At 53.9% G+C, this 20,920-nt stretch overlaps 1 protein-coding gene across 1 annotated transcript; it reads right to left on the minus strand.

The window, feature by feature from the left end:
• Positions 1–1,885: 1,885 nt before the first annotated feature.
• On the minus strand, positions 1,886–17,702 carry CFAP161 (cilia and flagella associated protein 161). The gene is made up of 7 exons (XM_080651485.1): positions 17,607–17,702; positions 15,669–15,758; positions 13,217–13,449; positions 10,673–10,757; positions 5,715–5,873; positions 4,286–4,359; positions 1,886–2,435 (listed from the first exon to the last, which is right to left on the minus strand). The coding sequence occupies exons 1-7, from the start codon at positions 17,673–17,675 to the stop codon at positions 2,078–2,080; spliced, it is 1,068 nt and encodes a 355-aa protein (XP_080507611.1). The 5' UTR covers positions 17,676–17,702; the 3' UTR covers positions 1,886–2,077.
• Between the last annotated feature and the right edge of the window lie 3,218 nt (positions 17,703–20,920).

Below are 20,920 nucleotides of genomic sequence, written 5' to 3' on the forward strand. Positions count from 1 at the left end.
TGCGCCTCGTCCTGGAGGGCCACCTGCACAAATCGCTCGGTCCCCACCCACGCCAGGGCAGGTGCCCCGCGCAGGCTACCAGTGCATCCGCCACAGGAACCGGAGAAACAGGAGGGAACCCCCCACAGCAACCTCTGTGGGCGGGAAGCGAAGATCTGGAGGCCCGGGCTGTGGTACCCGGGGACAGAGCATGAGCGGACACTTTGGGGGGTCACCGCACAGGGGTGCAGCTGCCCCAGCGCGTGGACGCTGCAGACCTCCCTGCTCAGGCCAGAGCGCGCGAGGCTGGGCCGCGGGCGGGTGGGAGGCGGTCTGGCACGTCTCGCTGGCCTGCCCAGAGCTGCCACCTGAGGGCAGTGTGACCTGGCACCAGTCACCTCCCTCTGCAGCCAGGCGGGGCCCTGAGAACAGCCATCCTCCTCCCCGCCCCACGCAGCGGCTCTCCACCTGCTGCCTGGGCATCAGACTCCCCCACCCCAGGTCAATCCAGGTCCCAGCCGGGCGGACACTGCCACCCTGAACCCCACAGCCGGGCAGGCCGGCGCCCGCCTTCCCCCACTCCCCCCAGAGGGCCACGCGTGTGCCCCTCTGCCTTCGTCCTGGCTCTCGGTGCGCTCACGTGGGAGCCAGCCTCAGGCGGGTCCTTCACCCCTCAGGACACCCCGCCCACCACAGGTCCCCCCTCAAAGAAGGAACAGGTGGGCGGACGCCCGAGAGGACACGGGGATTTTGTCAGGAACATTCCGGCCACGCGGGCATTCCTACTACTGCGCCCGTTTCCAAGCGAGGTAGCCAGAAAGAGATTCCTGCCGTTTAAAACTGGTCACAAAATAACACGTGACTGGCGCCCTGGACGGTGTTTCTCAGTGGGTAGCGCGCCGGCCCATGGACTGGAGGGCCCCAGGTTCGATTCCGGTCGAGGGCATGTACCTTGGTTGCAGGCACATCCCCAGTAGGAGGTGTGCAGGAGGCAGCTGATGGATGTTTCTCTCTCATCGATGTTTCTAACTATCCCTCTCCCTTCCTCTCTGTAAAAAATCAATGAAAATATATTTAAAATAATCTATACTAATAAAAGCCTAGGTGGCCCTCGCGCCCTCACGTCATCACAAGATGGCCACCCCCACGTCATCACAAGATGGCCTCCCCATGTCATCACAAGATGGCCACCCCACGTCGTCACAGATGGCCACCACAAGATGGCCACCCCCACGTCATCACAAGATGGCCAGCAGGGGAGGGCGGTTGGGGGCCATCGGGCCAGCAGGGGAGGGCAGCTGGGGACGATGGGGCCAGCAGGGGAGCAGTTAGGTATCAATCAGGCCAGCAGGGAAGCGGTTAGGGGACGATCAGGCCGGCAGGCAGAAGCGGTTAGGGGCGATCAGTCAGACAGGCAGGAGAGCAGTTAGGAGCCAGCAGTCCTGGATTGTGAGAGGGATGTCTGACTGCCTGTTTAGGCCCGATCCCAGCAGTCGGACATCCCCCAAGGGGCCCTAGTCCTATATAATAAAAGGCTAATATGCAAATTGCCCCCTCGGGAGTTCGACCACTCGCTATGACATGCACTAACCACCAGGGGGCGACGGGGAATGAAGGCAGGCCCCCACAGGCAGCAGCCGGAAGGCCCCGATTGGCCCTGATCACTAGCCATGGAACCCTACCCATGCATGGATTTCGTGCACCGGGCCTCTAGTATTTAAAATAATAATAATAACAACAACAACAACATGTGGCTGGTCAGGTAGAGCTCCTGCCGCCCCTGAGCCACAGGCAGAACGGGGAGGACAAGGAGACACGGTCAACCCCCAGGTCGGCCACGGCTCACAGCGGCACGCTGGGACCTCAGGACCCTGTCCGAAGGGGGAGGGAGCGGGGGCCGAAGCTCAGAACAGGCCACGTGCTTTATTGCAGACACGCCTCCCGGGGACACAGAGAGGGAGACATGCAGGAGCCCCGTTCTGCCGCGTCCTGTCATCAGCGAAGGAACCCGCGGGTCCCTTCATGGCTGAGCGATTCCCGGGACTGATTAATCCGTGTTCCAGCCCCCCCACCACTAACCCTGTCATCCCCCATCGCCTTATTCCAACACCCGCTCAGAGGGCTGGGAACCTGGGGCAGCGGGGCACCCCGCCCCTCCCCCAGGAGCACGCCTGCTGTCACTGGGCCCCCGGGCGGCCGCCCGCTCCGGCTCCGGCTCCGGCTCCGGCTCCGGCTCTGGCTCCGGCTCCGGGGTGGGTGCGCGCTCCAGCTCCAGCTCCACCCCCGGCTCCGGCGTGGGCGCGCGCTCCACGGGCGGCTTGGGCACGTCCAGCATGGTGGACGCCTCCTTCCTGGGATTCCCGGTCACCAGCATCCAGTGGTTCCGCGGCATCTCCACGCGGTGGGTGTCCAGGTGGGTGTGTGCAGCCACCTCCGCCTCCTTCCCGAAGTAGGTCCTGGGGCGGGAGAGAATGAGCCGTGGGCGCACAGGGCCGGTCCAGCTCCGGGGCGTTCCTGGCTCGGCAGATGCTACAGGGAGCCTGGGGTGGGTGGGGGGAGGGGGTGCTACAGCAAGCATGTCAAACTCAGGGCCCGCGGGCCACATGCGGCCCACAACGGATATTTTTGCGGCCCACACAATGTCATGGTATGTAAGAACTGTTTCAATAAAAAAATTGTCACTTAATTTTTACAATATCCTGTTGTGCATAATCCTATATAATAAAGAGGTAATATGCAAATTGACCATCACTCCAACACACAATATGGCTGCCCCATTGTGGGCAAAGATGGCCGCCACAAGATGGCCAGCAGGGGAGCGCAGTTAGGGGTGTCTGGGCCTGCAGAGGAGGGCAGTTGGGGGTGACCAGGCCTACAGGGGAGGGCAGTTGGGGGCGACCAGGCCTGCAGGGGAGGGCAGATGGGGGCGACCAGGCCTGCAGGAGGCAGTTGGGGGCGACCAGGCCTGCAGGGGAGGGCAGATGGGGGCGACCAGGCTGGCAGGGGAGGGCAGTTGTGGGTAACGAGGCCTGCAGGGGAGGGCAGTTAGGGGTGAGCAGGCTGGCAAGGGAGGGCAATTAGGGGGGACCGGGCCAGCAGGGGAGGGCAGTTGGGGAGGACCAGGGCTCCAGAAGAGGGCAGTTAGGGGTGACCAGGCCGGCAGGGGAGCAGTTAGGTGTCGATCAGGCTGGCAGGGGAGTGGTTAGGGGTAATCAGGCTGGCAGGCAGACGTGGTTAGGGGCAATCAGGCAGGCAGGCAGGCAGGCGCGTGGTTGAGAGCCAGCAGTCCTGGGTTGTGACAGGGCTCGGACATCCCTCGAGGGGTCCCAGATTGGAGAGGGTGCAGGCTGGGCTGAGGGACACACACACCCTGTGCACGAACTTCATGCATCGGGCCTCTAGTCATTAATAACGAGCTACAATGTTCGCTAATGACCGATGACTGTCATCGCGTTGCATTCACGTCCCTCACGCGCCTTACACGCAGGCGCACCATTTCTCCCCACGGACACCGGCAGCGAATGTTCTAGCAGCTGATGACCACATCCTTAGTCTCGGACTGACTGGCTTGGTGTGCACAACAGGTAATATCTCGCTTTCGGAGAACGAGACAAATGGGTTTGTTTGCTGACGCGTATTCATTTGTGCAGTTATTTAGGGTCTGGTGAGTTCATGTTCAAGAAAGAAGATTTACTTTTATCTTCACGATGACTCGTTTATCTCAGCCCTTTGTATTTGGCATGTCTCCATCGGAACAAACCTACGTGTCTATGAAAACGGAAGCTTTTGTTTTCCTGCGGCCACATCCACGTAAACCTTGTTTGTCTGGCCTGTGTTAGCCTCTGAGTGTGACACGCTTGCTCTACGGTACAGCCTGTGCCCGGAAGCTTCACCCGTGGGCAAGGCTGGGGGTGGGGGGATCCCCACTGCGGCTGAAACACACCCTCAGGGCAGGGACTTGGGTATCCTAAGGGGCTCCCATGGGACCTTTCACACCAGGAAAGTTCTGGGTGACATTTCATCACCGAAGGACTTTTTGTCTGTTGCCACACTCTGATTGGAGTTTCTTTGCTGATGTCCACAGCCCCCCCACAGCCCCACCCACAGCCCCTCCCACAGCCCCCACAACCCCACCCATGGCTGCATGTGGCTGTGCCCCTGCTCATAGCCCCACCCACAGTTCCAAACACAGCCCCGCCCACAGCCCCACCCATAGCCCCGCCCATAGTGGCCCACAGCCCCGCCCCACTGCCCCGCCCACTTCCCCGCCCACTGCCCTGTTTGGCTGGGCCCCCCACACAAGTACCTAAAGAAGAGATGGCGGTGCACCGCCAGCCCCCGGTTCGTGTGGCTGTGATTGATGAGGATTCTGGTGTTTGCCTTTAAAGATAAAGAAAGGACGCTGTTTGCAGTATGAGTTAAGGCCTCCAAGTTCCTCAAAGCAAAAATGTGTAAATGTACTACATATGTATTTAAATATATATATATATATATATATATATATATATATATATATAGCCCCAGCTGATTTGGTTCAGTGGATAGACCGTCGGCCCGCAGACTGAAGGGTCCTGGGTTGGATTCCAGTCACGGGCACATGCCCGGGGTTGCGGGCTGGATCCCCAGTGGGGGCCGTGCAGGAGGCGGCCGATCCGTGATTCTCTCTCATCATGAATGTTTCTATCTCTCTCTCCCTCTCCCTGCTTCTCTGAAATCAATACAAATATATGTTTTTTAAAGAATCATTAGTGTACTTTATTAATAAATAAATAAATAAATAAATAAATAAATAAATAAAAATAAAATGCATACATATACACGGAGTGGACAGATTATGATGATCTCTGAACGCATAATAATCTGGCCACTCAGTGTCTATCCTATAGAATAAAAGGCTAATATGCAAATTGTCCCCTCCACCAGGAGTTCGACCAGCCGGCAGGCCGGCCAACCGCCCATGTCCTCTCCCCCCGGCCAGGCTGGCCAGACCTCACCCATGCACGAATTCATGCACTGGGCCTCTAATATATATATATATATATATATATATATATATATATATATATACACACACACACACACACACATACACACACACACACACACTGAGTGGCCAGATTATTTTGCGTTCAGAGATCATCATAATCTGGCCACTCAGTGTATTTGGGATAACCTAGAAGGCGAATCATGATAGAGTGATTAGAGACATTAAGGTAGAGACACATATGATAAAACATTACACAATCATTCAAAGTCATCTTGGAGACCATGTGACAACATAAAATATGGTCAGGGGTGTTATTTTTAAAAAATATATTTGTATTGATTTCAGAGAGGAAGGGGGAGAGAGAGAGAGAGAGAGAGAGAGAGAGAGAGAGATGGAAACACCAATGATGAGAGAGAACCATGGGTCGGCTGCCTCCTGCACGCCCCCTAATGGGAATCGAGCCTGCAACCCGGGCATGTGCCCTGATTGGGAATCGAACCGTGACCTCCTGGTTCATAGATCGATGCTCAACCACTGAACCATGCCGGACGGGCAGTGGTATTATTTTTTTTTTAATCCTCACCTGAGGACATGCTTAGAGAGATGGAGAAAGAGAGGGAGAGGAAGAGAGAGGGAGAGAGAAACAGCATAAGCAACAACGAGCCCCCATTTCAGAGACAGCAGCGAATCGCCCCCTGGAACAGCGGGGCCGCACACACGCGCCCTCCCCACGCGGCGCCCAGCTCACCGGGACAGGGAGGCCCTCGCACTCCAGGCGCAGCTGTGGGTCGGGGAAGGCGGCCTGCCAGCAGTTCAGGTAGGAGGCCTCGTCGGTCAGGTACACCTCCTGAAGCCAGGACACCTTCGACGACCGCAGGAGGGTCCTGTGGTCGCTGGACAAGTACAGCTGGGAAGGGCAGCAAGCAGAGGGGCCTCGTCACACGATGCGCGTGTCTGGGGAAGACGAAGCCATCCGCGGGCTGACGGCAAGGCTGCGCAAAAGCCGTGTTCAGAATCCCTGTTCCTTTTCTTTTTTAAAAATACTTTTATGTCGGGAGCGGCTCTAGGGTCAAGCCTCGGACTGACCTGTTGGCAGAGCCACAAACAAGTCCCAGCGTGGAGGGCACAGCCCTCTTCGCTGAATTAAGCTTGACCTTATGGCCCCCCTAGGTCCTTCCTGGGCAGCTGATGGGCTGTGGGAGGCACAGCAAGTGCTGCCAAAACAAGTGAAACTCACAAAAACACTGTAACCATGGTGACCACTACCTTGTTTACCTCTGACTACAAAATAAAGGCTCAGCGTGCCGTCTGGATCCTTCTCTGCGGCCTCATCCAGGCATAGGAGATCCACCAAGCCCCAGCTATATTCCCTTTGTCTTTTCTTTGATCCTTCACCGCCCCTCCTCAGGCTCACCGAACCCTTGTCTGAGCTGGCGTGGCACACTTTTATTGATTTCAGAGAGGAAGGGGGAGAGAGAGAGAGAAAGAGAGAGAGAGAGGGAGAAAACATCCATGATGAGAGAAAATCATGGATCAGCTGCCTCCTGCACGCCCCACACTGGGGATCGAGCCCGCAACCCGGGCATATGCCCTGACTGGGAATCGAACCGTGACCTCTTGGTTCCCGAGATGATGATTAACCACTGAGCCACACTAGCCAGGCTGGAATCCCTGTCCTCAAGGACTGACTGCATTTTTCCTCCACCCCCCTCAGGTTCTGTATCACCTCGAACTGCTGTTCCTTCTTGGAATACTAGACTCAGCCTCCCTCTATTCCCATGCCTGTCCTTAGTCCCCTCCTCTTTCTTAGGGCACAGGGCCTGCCTCAGTATTTATTTATTATACACTAGAGGCCCAGTGCACGGATTCATGCACCGCTGGGGTCCCTCGCACCGGTGCACGATCGGGGCCAGGGAGGGACTGCGGGAGGGCTCAGGGTGTGTCCGTCCCATCTCACCCAGTCCCGATCGGCCGGACCCCAGCAGCAAACTAACCTACTGGCCGGAGCATCTGCTCCCTGGTGGTCAGTGCACGTCACAGTGACTGGTCAAGCGGTCGAACGGTCAGAGGGACACTTAGCATATTAGGCTTTTATTCTAAAGGATAATGTTGCATGAGGCTGGCTGTCAAGTGAAGCGCTCTTAAAACCCTCATTGCATCGTCATTCGTTCCTCTGGAGGGCCTGTGCCCTCTGGAGTTGAAGGTCACACGTGGAATTTATTTGGTCGGCCATCTGGCGGCCTGTGGCTGCCAAGAATCAGGCCGTCCCACCAACGAGTCCGAAATGCCGGTGCCTTGTGAGCTCCTAACGGACCCACCTTCACCCTGAATCTGGGGTCGTTTCTGCCTATTTAGATGGATTTTGTCGGCAGAGCTGTGCCCCGGGCAGAGGGGACGGCAGAAATGGATTACTGTCCCCAAGTGTTTTCTTTTCTTTTTTTTTAAATATATTATTTTCTTGATTTCAGAGAGGAAGAGAGAGAGATAGAAACATCAATGATGCGAGGGAATCATTGATTGGCTGCCTCCTGCATATCGGGCCGAGCCCGCAACCCAGGCATGTGCCCTGACCAGGAATCGAACCCAAGACCCTTCGGTCGGCAGGCCGACGCTCTACCCACTGAGCCACACCGGCCAGGGCTTCCCCAAGTGTTTTCTGACTCACAGGAGAGTGTGGCTGTGGGAATCACGGGGAAACATCTGTGAGGCGCTCCAGCAGGGCGCACGGAGCTAGAGGAGGCAGGGGCGAGATGCTCTCGGAGAAGCTCGGGACCCAGCTGGGGAGGGGAGCTGGGCGGAGGTGCTGGCCCTGGGAGCTGACGGGAAGCGGGATGGGGGGTGGGGGGAGAGACGGGAGGACGAGGACCATGCTGACGTTCTCCCCTCTCTCAACAATTGGTCATTCCTCTAATTCCTGCGTTCAGAATCAGGCAGCAGCTCACCGTCTACAACGTGTCATAGTGTAATTGCCAGCATTGATGTGTCTTAGAGGGACAAAATAATAATCTATACTAATAAAAGGGTAATATGCTAAATAGACCGGATGTCTTCCGGACCTCCTTCTGGACATCCTTCTGGACAAAGTCACGGTGGCGGGGGCTGAGGCAGAGGTGGTTCGGGGCAATCAGGCCGGCAGGGGAGAGCAGTTAGGGGCAATCAGGCTGGCCGGGGAGAGCAGTTAGGGGTGATCAGGAAACAGCAGGGGAGAGCAGTTAGGGGTGATCAGGCCGGCCAGGGAGAGCAGTTAGGGGCAATCAGTCTGGCAGGGGAGAACAGTTAGGGGCGATCAGGCTGGCCGGGGAGAGCAGTTAGGGGTGATCAGGCTGGCCGGGGAGAGCAGTTAGGGGCGATCAGGCTGGTAGGGGAGAGCAGTTAGGGGTGATCAGGCCAGCTGGGGAGAGCAGTTAGGGGAGATCGGACTGGCAGGGGAGAGCAGTTAGGGGTGATCAGGCCAGCCGGGGAGAGCAGTTAGGGGCGATCAGGCTGGCAGGGGAGAGCAGTTAGGGGCAATCAGGCAGGCAGGCAGAGTGGTTAGAGGCGATCTGGCAGGCAGGCAGGTGAACAGTTAGGAGCCAGCGGTCCCACAGGGATTGGGCTTAAACCGGCAGTAGGACATCCCCCAAGGGGTCCTAGATTGGAGAGGGTGCAGGCTGGGCAAAGGGACCCCCCTCCGTGCATGAATTTTGGGCACCAGGCCTCTAGTCCTATATAATAAAAGGCTAATATGCAAATTGTTCCCTTGGGAGTTCAACCAGGAGACCAGAGTTTGATCGCTCGCTTTGACGTGCGCTGGCCACCAGGGGGTGACGTGGAACATGGCGGGCGACCAGCGGTGGCGGTGGTGTACTGAGGGAGCGAGGGAAGGAGGAGGAGGAGGCGGGGAGGCGGGGAACCTGATCAGCCCTGATCGCTGGCCAGGCCTAGGGGCCCTACCCATGCACGAATTTCATGCACCGGGCCTCTAGTGATAATAATAATAATGATAATAATAATACCACTTTACACAATCATGGACTCTTTGATTCATTGAAAAACCATGGTGGTACCAGCTACGTATGCCCCTTAGTAGCTGAGGGACTTAAAGCGAAGTGACTTCCCAGCCTTGTGCCTCAGTTTCCCCGGCAATAAAACAGGCATAAGCCGAAACCGGTGTGGCTCAGTGGATAGAGCGCCGGCCTGTGGACTGAAGGGTCCCGGGTTCGATTCCGGTCAAGGGCATGTACCTTGGTTGCGGGCACATCCCCAGTGGGGGGCGTGCAGGAGGCAGCTGATCGATGTTTCTCTCTCATCGATGTTTCTGGCTCTCTGTCCCTCTCCCTTCCTCTCTGTAAAAAATCAATAAAATATATTCTTTTAAAAAAACAGGCATAAAATAGTGGCTCTGCCATGGGCTTGTTTGGAGGGACACCAGGTGAGTTCATACATGTGAAGCATTTAAGCATGTAGTAAGGTTTCATGACCCTCGTTGTATAGATTAGAAAAGACTCAAAAACAAAACAATAAAAAAGTTAACTAACTTAACCAAAGTCCCATCCCTTAAGTATGCATTCCAGTCGAATTCAAACCCGAATGTTTCTGGCTCTGGCTCACCCCCTAGTGCCCCGGGCGGAGGTAAAGGTCAAACACTAATGCCGATTCCTGCAAACTTCAGCGTCTCTCACTGCCCTTCTCTCAGATCCGATAGAAGTTTGACAATAAAAAGTCAAAACAATTGTCAGGCCCTGGCTGGGTTGGCTCAGTGGATAGAGCGTTGGCCTGCGGACTGAAGGGTCCAGGGTTGAATTCCGGTCAAGGGCACATGCCTGGGTTGTGGGCTTGATCCCCAGTGTGAGGTGTGTAGGAGGCAGCCGATCCATCATTCTCATCATTGATGTTTCTCTCTCTCCCTTCCTCTCTGAAATCAATCCTATATAATAATGAGGTGATATGCAAATTAACCCTCACGCCCTCACAAGATGGCTGCCTATGACCAGGTCAGCAGGGGGGTTAGTGAGGGACGACCAAACGACTGAACAAGCAGGCTGCGTGGGGCGACCAGGCCAGCAGGGGTGCCGTGAGGAGCAACCAGGCTGGCGGGGGGGGGGGGGGGACAGTTGGGGGCGACCAGGCCAGCGGGGGGGGGGGCAATTAGGGGTGACCAGGCAGGCCGGCGACCAGGCCAGCGGGGGGGGGGGGCAATTAGGGGTGACCAGGCAGGCCGAGGAGGGCAGTTGGGGGTGACCAGGCAGGCCGATGGGGGCAGTTGGGGGTGACCAGGCTGGCAGGGGGGGCAGTTAGGGGCAATCAGGCTGGCATGCAGAGGCAGTGAGGGGTGATCAGGCCAGTGGGGGGGAGCAGTTAGGGGTGACCAGGCAGGCAGGCAGGTGAGCGGTTAGGAGCAGCATTCCAGGATTGTGAGAGGGATGTCTGACTGCCGGTTTAGGCTCGATCCCCCGACGGGTCCCGTATTGGAGAGGGTGCAGGCTGGGCTGAGGGGACCCCCTGCATGCACGAATTTCATGCACTGGGCCTCTAGTAAATATATATATATTTTTTTAAAAATCTGCGAAGTTGGAAGGAAAGGACAGGCCCCACACGCCTGTGAAAAGCTGCGGAGACACAGCCCATGCTCGCAGAGCTCCCTGTCCACCTGGGAGGGAACCACGAGCCGGCCCGGGCCCAGCGTGGCCGGCAGGTCCCACGTCCACATGCATCAGGACGACTCACCATCTGGTCTTCACATCCCAGTGTGATCCCCAGGCGGAAGTTCTGCCCGAATCTCAGGACTTGGCCGATGGCCTCTCGGTCGGCTCTGTCGGTGAAGGAGGGTAAGCGTCAGGCGATTTCTCCGAGGGAGAACCATTCTACCGCTCTACATCGTGTGTGTGCGATGCTGCTTACCATCTTCCTGATCACGTAGGTTCACGTCCCACGCCTCAACTGTCCAGCCGTGGGCAAACTACTGCCCGCGGGCCGGATCCGGCCCGTTGGGCTGTTCTATCCGGCCCGCGGAGCCGAAAGAGCGGAGGGTTCTCTTGCTCTCCCCTCCGCTCCTTTACTTTGAATTTATATTAGTTCACACAAACACTCCATCCATGCTTTTGTTCCAGCCCTCCGGTCCAGTTTAAGAGCCCATGGTGGCCCTCGAGTCAAAAAGTTTGCCCACCCCTGCCCTAGACACACGCTGCGAGTCCAGCCGCCTCCCAGCGTGACCCGGACACAGAGCGGCCCCCGCGTGGCCAGGTCTTTAGAGGAAACCAAGGCAAAGCATTCGTAGGCACTTCATGCCATCGTCCCTCTTAACCCTCCAGGAAACTTGGAGGTTCATGCCAATGACCTGGATGCAGCCTTCAATTCCGCTCAAGGGCATGTACCTTGGTTGCAGGCTCCTCCCCTGTCTGGGCCCGGGTCAGGGCGCATGCAGGAGGCAACCCATCGATGTGTTTCTCTCATATCGATGTTTCTCTCTGTCTCTCTCTCTCTCTCTAAAAAAAAAAAAAAAAAAAAAAAAAAAAGCTAATGGAAAAATATCCTCGGGTGAGGATTAAAAATAAATAAATAAATACGAAAAAAAAGCCAACTTAAAATAAATAAATTACCTCTATTCAAAAATAAATCTACATTCAAGATTTGGGAGTCTATATTCTTGTAATATAAACGTGCCTATCACAATTTAGCAACAACGTAAAGCAATATTTTTTAAGATGTATTTTAATTGATTTCAGAGAGGAAAGGAGAGAGGGAGAGAGAGAGAGAAAAACATCAGTGATGAGAGAGAATCATTGATCGGCTGCCTCCGGCATGGCCCCCACTGGGGATCGAGCCCACAATCCGGGCAGGTGCCCTGACTGGGAATCTAACCGTGACCTCCTGGTTCATAGGTCAACGCTCAACCACTGAGCCACAGCGGCGGAACTGAAGCAATGTTTTTAACTGTAATTATGTGTCTGTTCTCTAAGGGTTTAAATGATCATTTAAAAATATCCTCAAGTATATTTATAGTGGACAGTGAATTTAAAAAAAATATTTTATTTTTTCAGATAGGAAGGGAGAGGGAGAGAGAGAGAGAAACATCCATGTTGGAAGAGAATCATGGCTCGGCTGCCTCCTGCACGCCCCTCACTGGGGATCGAGCCCACAACCCGGGCAGGTGCCCTGACCGGGAATCCAACCGTGATATAGTGGACAATGAATTTTAAAATAGCAAACCCCCGTGGTATGCCACCTTGCGTGAAATGACATATGTCTGGTGTGAACATACCACGGCAACGTTAAAACCATTGAGAGCCCGCACAATGTTCCAAGCCCCAAGGGGGGATGGGGAAAAGCCACCTGCTTCTACACTGAATAGGAATTGCATCCCCGGATCCAATGCTTTTGAATGGAGCCTTTTGAATGGAACACAGGTGACAATTACCCTGATGGTTAAGGTCAAAGGAACCGCAAAGGCCCCTCCACAAGAAATCTCCAGGGAACAGAGCAAGATCGTTCGCGGGCCCGGACCGGTGTGGCTCAGTGGATAGAGTGTCGGCCTGCGGACTGAAGGGTCCCGGGTTCGATTCCGGTCAAGGGCATGTACCTTGGTTGTGGGCACATCCCCAGTGGGGGGTGTGCAAGAGGCAGCTGATGGATGTTTCTCTCTCATCAATGTTTCTAACTCTCTCCCTCTCCCTTCCTCTCTGTAAAAAATCAATAAAATATATTTTTAAAAAGCCCTGGCTGGCTTGGCTCAGTGGATAGAGCATCAGCCTGCGGACTGAAGGGTCCCGGGTTCAATTCTGGCCAAGGGCACATGCCTGGGTTGTGGGCTCGATCCCCAGGCGGGGGTGTGCAGGAGGCAGCTGATGGATGTTTCTCTCTCATCGATGTTTCTAACTCTCTCTCCCTCTCCCTTCCTCTCTGTAAAAAATCAATAAAATAAAATAAAAATTCAGCCCTAACCGGTGTGGCTCAGTGGATAGAGCGCCGGCCTGCGGACTGAAGGGTCCCGGGTTCGATTCCGGTCAAGGGCATGTACCTTGGTTGTGGGCACATCCCCAGTGGGAGGTGTGCAAGAGGCAGCTGATGGATGTTTCTCTCTCATCGATGTTTCTAACTCTCTATCCCTCTCCCTTCCTCTCTGTAAAATACCAATAAAATATATTTAAAATAAAAAAAAAAAAGAATGTTTGCGGGACCGCCGCCTCCAGGCAGCCCTCCGGCTCCAATCCCAGGACGGCCGTGAGCTGCAAGGGAAGCAGACACGTGTGATGCCACGGGTAGCGTCTTCACCTCAACACGGTGAAGGTGTTCCTGCCGACGGGGGTCCTGGTGGGCGCCGCGCTCAGGCCGCAGGGCAGCTCGAACCTGTCGCTCAGGTGGGCTCGGATCTCGTCCGGAGTCAGGCACAGGCTCAGGTCTCCGGGGAGAAACAGGTCGGCCTGCACCTCGGGGTGGTCCGGGCTCACCAGCATCACGCTGTCCCCGAAGTGCACGTAGCCGTCCTCCGTGACCGAGAGCTGCACCTGCAGTTGGAGTCAGCGCGTTTCTCTTTATTTCTTTAAAAAATATATATGGTGGCCCCGGCCGGTGTGGCTCAGTGGACAGAGCGTCGGCCTGTGGACTGAAGGGTCCCGGGTTCGATTCCGGTCAAGGGCACATGCCCGGGGTTGTGGGCTCGATCCCCAGTGTGGGGCATGCAGGAGGCAGCCGATCCATGATTCTCTCTCATCATGGATGTTTCTCTCTCTCTCTCCCTCTCCTTTCCTCTCTGAAATCAATAAAAATATATTTTAAAAATATATATATTGTTGCCCTGGCCGGTGTGGCTCAGTGGACAGAGGGTCAGCCTGCGGACTGAAGGGTCCCGGGTTCGATTCCGGTCAAGGGCACATGCCCCTGTTGCAGGCTCCATCCCCAGTGTGGGGTGTGCAGAAGGCAGCCGATCCATGATTCTCTCTTATCATGGATGTTTCTATCTCTCTCTCCCTCTCCCTTCCTCTGTGAAATCAATAAAAATGCATTAAAAAATAAAATAAAATAAATATTGTTATTGGTTTCAGAGAGGGAGAGAGAGGGAGAGAGAAAGAGAAACATCCATGATGAGAGAGAATCATGGATTGGCCACCTCCTCCACACCCCACACTGGGGATGGAGCCCACAACACGGGCATGTGCCCTGACCGGGAATCGAACCCTGACCTCCTTGTTCACAGGTTGATGTTCAACCATTGAGCCACGCCCGCCGGGCCAGAGTGTTTCTTCTTAAACCATGCCATCCCTCACTGCCCAGCGGTGTGCCACCTCCCATGGGCCTCCTCTCCTTCTCTGACTAGGCCAGTGGTCGGCAAACTCATTCATCAACAGAGCCAAATATCAACAGGACAAGGACGGAAATTTCTTTGGAGAGCCAAATTTTTTAAACTTAAACTTCTTCTAACGCCACTTCTTCAAAATAGACTCGCCCAGGCCGTGGTATTTTGTGGAAGAGCCACACTCAAGGGGCCAAAGAGCCGCATGTGGCTCGCGAGCCGCTGTTTGCCGACCACTGGGCTAGGCCCATTTCAGTAAGGGATTCGCCCGGATTCCCTCCAATCCTCGCCTTCCTTTTCCTGTCACCCACCTGCTCCCGAAGTGCCAAATCGAAGTCCCTCCAATAACCCAGATCAAGCCCTGACCGGTGTGGCTCAGTGGATGGAGCATCAGCCTTCGGACTCAAGGGTCCCAGGTTCGATTCCAGTCAAGGGCATGTACCTTGGTTGCGGGCACATCCCCAGTGGGGGGTGTGCAGGAGGCAGCTGATGGATGTTTCTTTCTCATTGGTGTCTCTAACTCTCTATCCCTCTCCCTTCCTCTCTGTAAAAAATCCATAAAATATATTTTTAAAATTTTTTTTTCAAAAAAAAAAAAATAACCCAGATCAATACGATGAAACTGATGAACAATCCCATGGGTTGAGTCCATTCTTAATTTATCCAACATTCCCTGAACATTCCTTCCGCGCCCACTGAAGCGCATTTTACTAATCCATGTACTAATGTAGTCTTTTCTTTCCTTTTTTTAAATGGTTTTTATGGATTTCAGAGAGAGGAAGGGAGAGAGAGAAACATCAATGAAGAGAGAGAATCATCCATTGGCTGCTTCCTGCACACCCCTTACTGGGGATCAAGCCCAAAACCCAGGCATATTCCCTGACCCGTACATCGAACCCGGGACCTCCTGGTTCAGGGTTCGATGCTCAACCACTGGACCACACGGGCTGGAGTGAATGCAGGTTAACGTAATAGCAAACTTCTGTCGTGTTTCTGAAATCCGAGGGACACTGAAACATTGTGGTTTTCAGATCAGAAGAGAAAAACCCGTGTTTCCCCAAACCATCACTCGTTTCTGGAATTCTCGCTTGTTTAACGTACACTGAGTGGCCAGGTTATGATGATCTCTGAACGCATAACAGTCTGGCCACTCGGTGTATTTGCATCTCAAATGGGTCCTAGAAGTGTTCTAGACTTTGGCTGGAGATCAACCACCTCTTTGCCCTGAGCTTCCCATCAGCCAGTGCAACGGGGAAAACTGATCAGGGGCACGATTTATAGTGTCTCTGATACCCAATCAGTGAGGTGCTCGGGAGAAGTACACGGAGTGGCCAGATGCTTGTGCGTCCAGAGATCATCATCATCGGGCCACTCAGGGTAGACTCACGGTTGATGGGGAAGAATTTTGGGTACGGCGTTTGAATTTAAAATTACCGGTCGTAGCAGATGATTCTTTAGTCTTCTGTTCCTCTGTATGAGAAGCTCTCCCTTGTCCCGCTTCTCTAAGAAGTCTTTCATGAGCTCCTGGTGAGGGAACACACACACACACACACACACACACACACACACACACACGAATGAATAAAACCCACAGGGAGGGCCAGCCATAGTCCCGAACAGCACAAACTCGTAGCTTTCAGGTCAGAAGTGAAAAAAAAAAAAATTTGAGAACAGAAATAAAACACGTGAGCGTCATGGGAAAACGTTTGCAGCATTATTGTGATACTAGAGGCCCGGTGCACGAAATTCATGCAAGGGGGCTCAGCCCTCACAGCCCCAGCTTCGTCTGGGAGGTCGTCTGGAAGGACGTCCGGAAGGTCGTCCGGCTGTCCTGTCTAATTAGCACATTACGCTTTTATTATTACAGATTTTTATTCCACTGCACAGTGTTTAGGAAAATGGCAAAAGATTCAAAAAAGGAAACATCACCTAGAATTACTCCCGCCAGCGACAGACACGAGTAACTTCTGTTTTGTTTTTGTGTGTTTTTTTAATATACTTTTTTATTGATGTCAGAGAGGGAGGGAGAGGGAGAGAGATAGAAACATCCATGATGAGAGAGAATCATGGATCAGCGGCCTCCGGCACACCCCCTACTGGGGATCGAGCCCGAAACCCCGGCATGTGCCCTTGGCCAGAATCAAACCTGGGACCCTTCAGTCTGCAGGCCCATGCTCTACCCACTGAGCAACACCGGCCAAGGTCCCCCTGGTTATGTGCTGATTGACACTGGAAGTCCCCGCCCCCAACAAGTCTGATACACGATGCCCCAGGGCCTTGTCAAGACCATCCTAGGAGCCCTGACTGGTTTGGCTCAGTGGATAGAGCGTCGGCCTGCAGACTAAAGGGTCCCGGGTTCGATTCCGGTCAAGGGCATGTACCTTGGTTGCGGGCACATCCCCAGTAGGGGGTGTGCAGGAGGCAGCTGATCAATGTTTCTCTCTCATCGATGTGTCTAACTCTCTATCCCTCTCCCTTCCTCTCTGTAAAAATCAATAAAATAGAGTATATTTAAAAAAACAGTCACAATTATAGATTAATATTTCTTTTGTTTGTTTGTTTTGTTTTTTTCAATCTTCATTCTTTTTTTTTCTTTTTTCTTTTTCTTTTTATTGTTTGAAGTATTACAAATAGTGGTACATACGTCTCCTTTTTATTTTTCCCCATTGACCTCCCCCCCAGCCTCCCCTACCCCCCAATACATGCCTTTACCTGCCCCCCCTCCAGTGTCTTGTATCCATTGGTTATGCTTATATGCATGATGCGTACAAGTCCTTCGGTTGATCTCTTACAGCGCCCCCCAACCTCCCCTGCCTTCCCGCTATAGTTTGATATAGATTAATATTTCCAAAAAAAAAAAAAAAAAAAAAGTCCATCCTAGGAGAATTCAAGGCAGAGAGTGGACGGTCAGTAGTAGAGACACGGCGGGGGCACTCAGGTGACAGGAGGGCATGTGGGGGGTGGTGTGGGGGCGTCTCCTCCCATCCTCACCGGGACCCCAGCCTCTGGGACTGTAAGTGTCCAGGGAATGGAGGGGAAGGAACCCAGAAGGGCTCTCTAGACAAAGGAGGAGGCACAGATGGGGGTGGGGGTGGGTGGAGTGGGGGTGGGGGGTCAGGGTGGGGGTGGGGGAGGGCTTGAGCGTCAAGGCAGCTTGGGAAAAACCAAGGGACCCAAAGAAAGAGTGAGGAGCGGGGACAGCAGGACCTCCGAGGAGATTGCTGGGCGGTCAGAGCGGGTGGGACTGGAGGGGACTCTGGGGTGTGCTGGGGGCGAAAGGAACCTTGGGGTGTTCACAGTCCAGCGGGACTTAGGGCGGGCCTGCGGGGTTGGGGGTGGGTCCCGGAGACACCCCGCCACATCTGTCTTCACCTCCTCCAGGTAGATGTCCTCGTTCCAGTTGCCCATCCGGACCCCGGGACCGTACAAGTTCCGCGCCATCGCCTTCCCGGGCCGCTGCTGCTGTGTTAGCGTGCCCGTCGCCATGACGACCCGCCCGCCCTCCAGCGATTGGCCAAGGCGTGGACGCCGCTGGCCAATGAGAGACAGCGGCGCCGCCCCGGAGCTGTTCTGCCCCGCCCACTGCCACGCCTCCGGGTCCCTGAGAGAGGGGCTTTTCAAGGCCAACAGAGCCTGTTTGCAGCCTTTAAAAATAAAAAATTAAAATTAAATAAACACACACACACACACACACACACACACCGAGTGGCCAGATGATGATGACCTCTGAACGCATAATAATCTGGCCACTCAGTGTCTATCCTATAGAATAAAAGGCTAATATGCCAATGGTCCCCTCGACCAGGAGTTCGACCAGCAGGCAGGCCGGCCAACCGCCCATGTCCCCTCCCCCTGGCCAGGCTGGCCGGACCCCACCCATGCACAAATTCATGCACCAGGCCTCTGATATATAGATATATAGATATATAGATATATAGATATATAGATATATAGATATAAAGATATATAGATATATAGATATATAGATACATAGATACATAGATACATAGATATATAGATATATAGATATATAGATATATAGATATATAGGTATATATATACTGAGTTGCCAGATTATTATGTGTTCAGAGATCATCATAATCTGGCCACTCAGTATATATATTTTATGGATTTTAGAGAGGAAGGGAGAGGGTGAGAGAAACATCCATGATGAGAGAGAATCATGGATCGGACGCCTCCTGTTCGCCCCCCACTGGGGACCGAGCTTGCAACCTAGACTTGTGCCCTTGATGGGAACCCAGAACCCGGGACCCTTCCGTCCGCAGGCCGACGCTCTATCCACTGAGCCACACCGGCCAGGAAGCAGCCTACTTTTGTGAGCAGTTTCACCCTGATCTTAGAATAACAGGGCTCCCTGTCGGAACTACAGCAGCAGAGGAGGAGGAGGGGAGAGGGAGAATTCACATGTCACCGCCTCAAAAGGAAGAACTAGATCATGTCTGGGAGGTGGTCCATGTTTTAATGGGCTGGGCGGTAGTTGTCCTCCCTCCCCCACTCTCCAAGAACAAGGACCAGCCCGGATTTGCAAGATGGCGAATCCCACATTAGATAAAACTACCTCATGCGGGAGCCAACATCTGTTAAAATATTTTGTGAGCCCTGGACGGTGTGTCTCAGTGCATAGAGTGTCGGCCTGCCGACTGAAGGGTCCCGGGTTCGATTCCGATCAAGGGCATGGACCTTGGTTGCGGGCACATCCCCAGTGGGGGGTGTGCAGGAGGCAGCTGATCGATGTTTCTCTCTCATTGATGTTTCTGACTCTCTATCCCTCTCCCTTCCTCTCTGTAAAAAAATCAATAACATATATATTTTTTAAAAAAATATTTTGTGAATAGAAGGGATGGCCCGGCCAGCGTGGCTCTGTGGTTGAGCGTCAACCTATGAGCCAGAAGGTCCCGGGTTCGATTCCCGGTCAGGGCACATGCCCGGGTTGCAGGCTCCATCCCCAGTGGGGGGCGTGCAGGAGGCAGCCGATCAGTGATTCTCCCTCATCATGGATGTTTCTCTCTCGCTCTCCCTCTCTCTTCCTCTCTGATATAAATAAAAATATTTTTTTTTAAAAAAAGAGGAGGGATGAACAGTGACATAGCACTCTCTGGAGCGTGGCCGGGACTGATGGGAGCAGGGCCGTTAAAGAAGGGCCCTGGTTTTAAGGAAATATTCTGTTTTGCCCTGGGCGGGGTGTGAGAATGAGATTCAGGGACGGGGGGGGGGGTGGGGGGGGGCGCTACCTGCCGGAGCCTGCTGGCATCCGTCGAACAGTACCTGCAAGGCGGGGAGAGGGTGAGAAAAGACAGACAGAAAACAGAATGGGGTCGGGAGGACTGTAGCGCTTCCCGCTTACAGTCCCGAGTTTACTTTTCACCATACTTTTATACAGGGTCAGTTACATTCCATACAATACATCATGCCCATAATGTGGTAAACATAATTATACCCCTCTGTTTCAGGTTTCCTGCTGACCTTTACACAAAGCTCCTCATCTTGGCTAAGATCCCAGCGGCTATACCTGCACATACACCTCCGGCGCCACCTAAGTTCCTTTCCATGAGATAATCTAGCCATGCTTCTTGCTTAAGGACAATTATGCTTATAAGTCAGCTGTGCTCTAGGGGGCAGGATGCATGACTCACCTGGGGAACAGGCAGGCCACTTTGTGACACCTGCCCTCTCAGGACTTTGTCCACTGAGGTCGCTCCCGACAGCTACCCCTCTGGGACTTGCTCACACACCTGTGGACCCGCCAGCTGGGTCAGCACAGCACCCCATACAGGACACTTCAACTGGATCAACGGGACCAAGAAGGCAGGTCAGACATCCTACCACTAACCGCATGTGACAAATTAAGAGGCGGAGGCTCAGCAAGGCTAGGGGCTTACTCAAGCTCAAACTGCTAAACCTCACTCAGAGCAAGGACTCACCCCAGTTTTCTGACTCCAAAGTCCAGGGGTTTTGGGGATTTTTTTTTCTCTTCAAGTGTTTCCATATTCCCTGTAAAATCAGGAATATGATAAGATATCGTTGGCCTCATATAATTTATTTTATTATTTTTTTTAAGATTTTTTTTCATTTAAAAATTTTTTTTATTTATTTCAGAGAGGAAAGGAGAGGGAGAGAGAGAGAGAAACATCAGTGAGAGAGAGAATCATGGATCGGCTGCCTCCTGCACACCCCCTACTGGGGATCGAGCCCACAACCCGGGCATGTGCCCTTGACCGGGCATCGAACCTGGCTGATGCTCTATCCACGGAGCCAAACCAGCTAGGGCGGCCTTATATAATTTAACTAGTGGCCTGACACACAAATTCATGCATGGGTGGGGCCATCTGGCCCCACCCCCCCAATTGGGGTCAGGAGGCCAATAGGGGTGGGGCTGGTCCGGGGGAGGGGCTGCAGGCAGTTGGTCAGCCAGCCCCAGCCCCTGGTCGAACTCCTGGTTGAACTTCCGGTCCAGGGGACAATTTGCATATTAGGCTTTTATTATCCTATATAATAAGGAGCTAATATGCAAATAGTCATCACGCCATCACGCCATCACGCCATCACGCCATCACGCCATCATGCCTAATGTCTCAGACACTCAGCACTGGGGAGAGAGGACTGGGGACCAGCCAGGCTGTGGCCTGGGAGAGGGATAAGCCGCCCGCCCCGTGGTTCTGGGCGCC

The sequence above is a fragment of the Plecotus auritus genome (genome assembly GCF_963455305.1).
Source record: "Plecotus auritus genome assembly, chromosome: 15".
Taxonomy (NCBI): domain Eukaryota; kingdom Metazoa; phylum Chordata; class Mammalia; order Chiroptera; family Vespertilionidae; genus Plecotus; species Plecotus auritus.